Consider the following 8,430-nt stretch of genomic DNA (forward strand, 5'->3'; position numbering starts at 1 on the left):
AGGAAATAAGATGTCCGTTGTATAAAAAGTGTGATACATTGGAGTGTAAAAACTATAAAGGCATTGCTCTGTTAGCATCTGCGTCTAAAATCTTCGGCAATGTATTGTTTGAAAGATTTAAACATTTTACAAAGGATATTGTTGGTCAATATTAATGCGAAGTTACTGCGGGAAAGTAAACTACACATAAAATTCAAGCACATAAGCAGAACATAGATACACACCATCTCTTCGTCAACTTAAAAGCAGCCTATGCCAGTGGAAAAAGAACTGCATTATATATTGTAATGATAGACTTTGGGATCCCACCTAAGTTAGTTAAGTTGACCCAACTAACAATGAAAAACGTAAGCTCATGCGTTAGAATTGAAGGAGAAAACTCTACGTTCTGTGACATTAATAATGGCCTAAGACAGGGGGACGCTGGCGTGTCTCCTCTTTAATATTGCCTTGGAAAAGGCAATCAGACAATTACATATTAAAATGAATGGAAATATTTTTAACAGATCGACGCAAATCCTCGCACTTGCTAACGATATATTTATAGTGAGCAGAAGTATGAGGGACATGGTGCATTGTTTTACAAGGCTTGCAGACAGGGCAAGTAAATTAGGACTTGTGGTAAACGAGGAGAAAACCAAATATATGTTGGTTTCAAAAACCCCCAAAATATCTAACAGAGAGTTTAAATTAACAACTATACCTTTGAGCAAGTCAAAGAATTCACATATTTTGCGCAACAAACACGACAAGCGACCAAATGAAAAAACGCATAGCAATAGCAAACAATTCACGGTCTCCAGAAACATTTAAAAAATAAAAATATAAAACGTGCAATAAAGCTTAATATAGACAAGATTGGTTTTGATATATGGGGCTGAAACGTAAACCTTATCTCAAAATGATGAAAGACTTCTTGGTATTTTTGAGAGAAAAATTCTTAGAAAGCTTTTTCGGGCAGTAAATAACAATGGACTATGGCATGAAAGATACAACTTTGAACTATATCATTTCTACACCGATCCAGATATTGTAAAATTCATGCAGAGACTTAGATAGGCTAGATACATTGCTAGGATGTCAGATCACGAATACACGAAGATATTAACATTTTCAAAACCAGAGGGCATAGGAAGTAGAGGACGACCACGAAGGAAATGGATTGATGATTTGGAAGAAGACCTAAAGATTCATAGGGTCAGAAGATGGAGGGAAGTTGCCAGGAATCGTCAGGAGTGGCAACTTCTTTGTGAGCAGGTCAAGACCCACAAAGGATTGTGGAGCCTTTTATGATAATGATGACCTTTCTTTCAAATATGTCTATGTGGTTTAAAGATTTTTGAGTTTACACCCAAGCTTCAACTCACTATCGGTCGGATTAAGGTTTTGTAGATTTACATCTTAGTCCTTTGATGTACATCTCGTAATTTGTATATTGGGCTTATGAGAAAGTATGCCGTATTGACTGGGCTGTTTCTTCTGCTAAGCTTTACATCGTCAAAGTTGTTCTTTATGATCGGCACTCTTAATTAGATTAAGCTATCTACTTTTTCTAATTTGTCAACTATCAGGTCGAATCGTGTTTATACGGTTTAACTTCCATATAGGTATTTTTACCTGTTGTTTTGGTTCAGCTTATGATAAATATATCCTCTGTATATGCTGTCAGTTGGACTGATTTATTGATAATTGTGTTGTTTCTACCTTCGGATATTTTTCTTACTACGTATTTTAGTGCTAAATTAAACAATGTTGGTGCCAAAACATCACCTTTTTTAATTAATCTGTTATTTGAAACGAGTCTATCATCTTATCTGGTATCTGTTCCTGAGCCAATGTGTCCGACATTGTCATTCAGATGAGCCTAACTAATTTAGAGGGTATTTCAAATTCATTTAATATTTTTATAAGTACGCCCTGTTTATTGAGTTTTATTGAGTACATACATATTTAATGTCGACAAAAATAATATAAACATGTATGTCATATGCCCGGGCTTTGTTTAACACCTGCTTAACCGTTATCCTTTCTGATATTCTCTAAGGATCATATCATAACACAGCAAGGAGATTCCCCTATAGTTTTAACAGAGTAGCTTATTGCCCTTTTACATATGATACTCTTATTCCACTCTTTTGTTATTTTATCTTTTCTCCATATTTTGTGTATGACCTCATTATATCCTTTTTGTTTCTTTCCTATCTTCCAACTTTTACACGTATCTATCGTCAACCGCTTTGTTTGCGTTCACGTTTGCCCAGTATGTCAAGGAGTTGAATTGCCTTAATTAACATTCTCGTCCCTAAATAATCGTTTCTCAAGACTTCCTACAGTCTTGTTGATGATTATATTCACAGCTTTCATTCCTAGGTCCCTATGGAGGTCACTGTTTGTCACATATGAACAAGCATCTGCAACATTTTTAAGTTTTGGAATGATATTGCTATGTTTTTTATTTTAACCTATTTCCAAAATAAGCTACCATTGGTCCACAGGTCTTAATATTTGTTTGTAAAATAATTTTATAATAAAAGAAGATGGTTCTTCAAGATGGGAATATCTAGTGAACAGACGGAATTATTGAATTACCCTTTAATGAAAATTATGTTAAAATGTTACGGTAAATTTTACCTAAACTGAATGTTATATTTTTCAAAGTGCAAATTAATTAAATTAATATATATCTAAAGATAATCAATATAATTTTAGGTCAGAATAAGTCAGGTGTATACACAATCAAACCTAGAACAAGTAACAAGCCGTTTGCTGTTTTATGCGATATGGAAACTAAAGGGGGTGGCTGGACTCATATTCAGAAGAGGTTTGATGGATCTCAAGATTTTTATCTTCCTTGGAGAGACTATAAATTCGGTTTTGGCGATCTAATGGGTGAATTTTGGATTGGATTGGAAAATATTCACTATATGACAGGTAATATAATGTTAGCAAGTAATTGCACTGTAACTGTTAAAGTGTAAGGTTGCCAAAAGCAGGTTCTTTTCTATGCTAAATAAGTGTGGAGTAAACTGAGTAGCTTCACACTGAATACAGTCTTAGATTTATGCGTGCTTAATTTCGGATAAAAGAAGAGATTTAAAGGAATAACACCTTTATTAAAACCAGTATTCAACAGGCACGACTAATCATCATAGTCATTAACATCTTGGCAGATATATTGCGGTTCATCATTAAGCATCAGCAGCTCGGATAGTCTGAATAATGATAATATGTATTTCTCCAATAGTCGCAGTGTAGCTACATGTACTCTCTCAGTATACTGCTCATTAAAAAGCTTTTTTGTAATATATGACCATCGCTGTGAAGATCTGTCGTGTTAGCGTTGACTCTGAGGCCTTCCTTGGACTACCAACCGCTCTATTCTATGATCACTTTGATGCATAATATTAAAGAACTTCCAAAATTCTAAATTAAACAGTACTAGAGAGACGCTGATTGGGTTTAATTTTATCTAGAACCGAGAAGTTCGCACGGCAAGCCGTCCAAGGAATTCAAAGTAGTCGTCTTATGTCCACATTTCAAAAGCGTCTATGCGTCGTCTATCTGATTCTTTGACTATCCATGTCTAGCATGCATTGTACAATATGGAAAAAAATCTCTTCTTGTTTGTCATAGTAATGTGACGATCACGCCAGACCCCGTTTAGTTTACTCATTGCTGCTCGTGCTAGTTGTATGCGTCTTAGAATTTTGGGTTCACAACTGCCTATGTAAAGCTAAAATATATATTATAGAGCAGGCCAGCCATAGTTCAGGTTTCAGGAAACGGTTGTTGGCCATCAGTAATCATAACCTCGAATTGTTTACTACAAGTTAGTAATGTTTTTCTGGAGTAGAGTCTAGAAGTGTAATGTTAAATTATTTTTTTTAAAGCTAATCCCACTGCGGAAAAAAGTATGTCAGGTTCAGATTCAAAACTAGTGTAATCTCTGTCTCTTGACATTTTCCCATGACTGAAGATCATCATTTCTTCCAATATTCCTAACAGGTTTTCTAAGTTTCCAGCTGAAATTTTAAATTGGTCGGACCATTTAGTTGTTGGTCGTCTTCTTTATCTTCTCCCCGAAACGTTTCCAAAAACCATTATTCTCTCCAAACTATCGTCACCTCTACATACCACGTGACCGAAAAATTGCAGAATATATTACAGACATATTGTGGACAGCCGTTTTTTAATCTCGAGTTGGTTTACAATGAAAACGTTTATCCTATGAGTACAGCCTACTATGAGTTTCCTACCAGCCATTGTTACTTTACCGGCCCATCCATCTAAAGCCATCCCCATGACATGTTCAACATAAATGTTAAATAAGGCAGGTGACAACGCGCATCATTGTATAACACATATCCCGGTATTGAATTGGTTTGAAAACTTCTGATCTAGTTGAACTTTTGCTATATTGGGCTGGTACAGATTTTTAATAAGTGTCACCAGGTGCATTGGTGTGCTTTTTTCAATTAAAATGGACCACAGCTTATACAATCAAACGCCTTTTGGTAGTCAACGAAGCATCTAATGATAGATACTTGAAATTCTTTAGACTTTTCAATGAGTTGTCTCAGGTTCAAAATTTGTTCCCGTGTACCTTTACCGTTTACAAACATGGCTTATTTCTGACGTATTTGGTAATGTAGATAGGATTTTAATCTGTTTTTGATGGTACGCAACAAGATTTTACTAGCGTGTGTGACTAGTAACAGTGTGCGGAAGTTTTCACGTCTCGTAGTAGTTCTTTTTTTGTGTAGCAGGATATAAATTGAGGTACACCAATCATATGGTCATTTTCTTGAATTTCAAACAGCGACACAGATAGAATGGAAGATAAGTAATCCTTTTTTACCTAGTAACTGTAGTATTGCACCTGGTATTAAATCAATGCCTGGAAATGTATTTCTTTTTAGTGATTTAATTGCATCTTTGACTTCTGAAAATAAGACAGTAGGTTCTCTAGGGTAGTCAGAGGGTGATTTTCTGCTGATACCTCGTTATTTTTATATAGCTCGCCATAGTAGTTGTACAAAAAGGGTGTATATATGTGAAATTATGAATATAATTTCAGTTAATGAGGACTGTATTACATAGGGCTGGTTCAAATAAATTAGGATATGTGGTAAAGGGTTATACAGACAATAGCAAATTAAGTTTATACAAAGTCTTACCAATATTTTTGCTCCACACACTCGCGGTATGGACAGGCTACACTCGCGGTTGTTTTTCATACGCGGAATCTGTCCGGGTACCGGTTTCTGAATACGTGTTTTGCAGTACTAACACTGAGATCACGAGATAGAGCACATTTTGTGTCTGTACACGATTTAAATAGTATTTGCGGTATTTTTCGCGTCACCAAAAGCAGGAGAAAGATAATTAGTAAGCGACAGTCAACAGTAGAGATAACACCCCTGTCACTTAACGACATTCAACATTGGAGAGAGAGCGTCCGTTCTCATCGATAGACAACAGGCAAGAGAGTCTTTCTTGTTTGCTATTTTAAAACTGTCTGTATTTTTAATGGAGTGGGGTTGAAATGTGAGTAGGAAGGGTTATCAAGGGTTCGACTAAGGTAATGATTGTAAAATTGTGGTAGAAGGATAGTTAAGAATACAGCGAAAAAATGACCCGATTTTTCGCATGTGAAAAAATTGAACAGTAGTTTCGCCATGCTTCCAATATTTTGTCAATATTTTCGCTACTGTAATACGTCCCTATTAATAGAGAGTAGAGAGTGAAGGCCTGACATTAGGTACATCTGGTTCGTATCGCCGTATAAAGATTTACAATATGCCCTCCAAATATCTGTGTCCTTGTCCAAATTAGTCTATATATTGCCTTTATTATTTCTGCTTAAATTTACGTGTGAGTAGTATTACTTTGTCGAAGATTTCTTGGTGTTATTTATGTCGGCATGTTATTAAATCTCACTGCAGATTTTCTCTATATGCTTATTTTTCTTTCGTCTACAAGCAGCCTGGATTGCTCTAGATAGCTGTCGGTACTTAAAATTCCTAAGAGAATTTTTAATAATAATATTTAAATATTAAAATATATTTTAATGTGTTTGATAAATAATATATTCTATTTTACTAAATGTTTGCTTTGCGTATTAAAAATGATTATATTATTATTGTGTGAATAATTAATTATTGGTATTTAGCACTAATTTTTATTGCTTTAAAAATTTTAACTCTTAAATATATAACCACCTTGTTAAACAAGGTAAAATCTTAAGTTTCATGTATTTTATTAACATATTTATTGATGTCTTATCATTGCTACTCGAGTTATAACTTTTTATTACATTTTAGCATTTGAAATAGGCGAACTTCTGGTGGAAGTAACTGACACAGATAAAAAGAACAGATACGCCCAATACTCATCATTCTCAATAGGCAACGAAAAAGATGGCTACATACTGAATAACCTTAAAGGGTTTTCAGGTGATGCGGGGGATTCTCTATCAATTCACTTGAATCAAAAATTTACGACTCTGGATGTGGATCAGGATACAAATTCCGGAAATTGTGCACAAATGTTCGGTAAGAAATATTTTTTTTTATAATTTTTGCTAAAGCTTTAAGTTCTTTATATTTTAGAGGGTGCTTGGTGGTACCACAGTTGTCATGATAGCAATTTAAATGGGAAATTCATGACTATAGTGCTTCCTAAAACATATGATTATCATGGACTACGCTGGCGCACTGTGAAAGAAAAGGATAATTTGGCAGGGTCAAGAATGATGATACGACCAATTGGAGGATAAAATAAGTTTTTTTGAATACGCAATAAATTACAATTTTTCTTAATATAGTATTATATATTTAAAACTAAACAATATTAGATATGCTGTTACAAAATAATTTTCAATAAGAATTTAACTAGACAAAATTAAAATTGTTTTATTTTTAAATAATATTTCCAGAAAAACATTATAAAATTCGAGATAGACTACGGCCTTTTTGGCACTCCTTTCATACGCCAGGTGCTATGCCGAAATATTTTGTAGCTGATTCTCTACTAGCAACTTCATCAGCTCTTTTATTACGGTGTATTCCTCGATTTCCTGGAATCCATACCAGTGTGACACTGTTATGTTTCGCCAGTCTGTTGAGTTCTTCTTAATATTCCCACTAATTTTTTTTAAGTGCCATATTGCGAGACTCCAGTAAGATATTAACAAGGTCTTTATTGAAGTCTTGCAGGCATTCTTCTTCTTCTTCTTCAGCCTTAAGTAATCCAATTTCGGCATTAGGCCTACCCCCAAATCAATCCCGTATTTTCTATTTTGCACCACTTGCTTCCAGTTATGTCCTCCGATTTTTTTAATGTCACGAGCCCATCTCATCCTTAGTCTTCCACTGCTTCTCTTTCCTAACCATGGTCTCTATTGTTGTATTTCGTGTTTCTATCTTTTATCCTTTAGTTGGGCATTGTATCCTGCGAAGCTCCATTTTAATTTGGATGCATGTTCTCCTGCGTCGTTTACTTTGGTTTTGCTTTTAATCCATTTGTTTGTTTTTTTGTCTATAAGTCTCACCCTGAGCATTGATCTTTCCAACCGTCTTTGTGCCCTTACTATTTTATTCATATTAGACTTAGTGAGTGTCCACGTCTGAGAATCATACGTGAATATAAGGATGATACACTGATCGTAAATTCTGGTTTAAAATATTGTTCTATGCGGTTTTAAACAGTATATTCCTTTCAAATCGAACAAATATGAAATAAAAATCTTTGACTTAGTTGATGCAAAAACTAGATATACATTAAATCTAGAACCATATGTTGGTTTACAACCAGAGGGACTCTTTTATTTAAAAAAATGATCCAATTAGTATTTTCGAGAGTTAGTCCAATATCGGGTACTGGAAGAAACCTCACGTGTAATAACTGGTTCACTAGCTTTAAGCTTATTACAAAACTTCGTCGTGATCACAATCTGACATACGTCGGTATAGTGAAAGAAAACAAAAGACAATGACCGTTAGAGTTTATAAACACCAAACATCGACCTGTTTATTCAAGTATGTTTGGATTTCAAGAAAATACTACAATAGTACCCTATTTACCCAAAAAGGAAAAAAATGTCATACTGGACTCAACTATGCACAATAATGATCAAATGGATGAAGCAACAGATGACCAACAGAAGCCAGAGAGTATAACGTTTTATAGCTGAACTAAAGGTGGAATCGACACAGTTGACGAACTTTGTGCCACGTATAATATAGCTCGAAATACCCGGAGATGGCCAATGGTGATTTTTTATTGACTTATGGATGTGGCTGGAATAAACTCTCAAATTATATATCTGGCCAATAATCAAAATGATAATTTGCTTCGTAGAATATACATGAAACGTTTGGCCGCAGAGCTAATCGACCAGCATCCAAAGCGTCGCTCCATGGTGGAAAA

General features: G+C 34.7%; 1 protein-coding gene across 1 annotated transcript in view; it reads left to right on the top strand.

Moving 5' to 3' along the window:
* Nucleotides 1-6,893, top strand: part of LOC140445458 (microfibril-associated glycoprotein 4-like) — a 29,080-nt gene extending 22,187 nt beyond the window's left edge. Inside the window, exons 4-6 of the mRNA XM_072537487.1 lie at nucleotides 2,710-2,931; nucleotides 6,324-6,554; nucleotides 6,612-6,893. Coding sequence (XP_072393588.1) covers nucleotides 2,710-2,931; nucleotides 6,324-6,554; nucleotides 6,612-6,778 — 620 coding nt within the window. The 3' untranslated portion in view covers nucleotides 6,779-6,893. The remainder of the gene's footprint in view (nucleotides 1-2,709; nucleotides 2,932-6,323; nucleotides 6,555-6,611) is intronic.
* Nucleotides 6,894-8,430: the final 1,537 nt, after the last annotated feature.

This window comes from Diabrotica undecimpunctata, chromosome 7 (assembly GCF_040954645.1).
Source record: "Diabrotica undecimpunctata isolate CICGRU chromosome 7, icDiaUnde3, whole genome shotgun sequence".
NCBI lineage: Eukaryota > Metazoa > Arthropoda > Insecta > Coleoptera > Chrysomelidae > Diabrotica > Diabrotica undecimpunctata.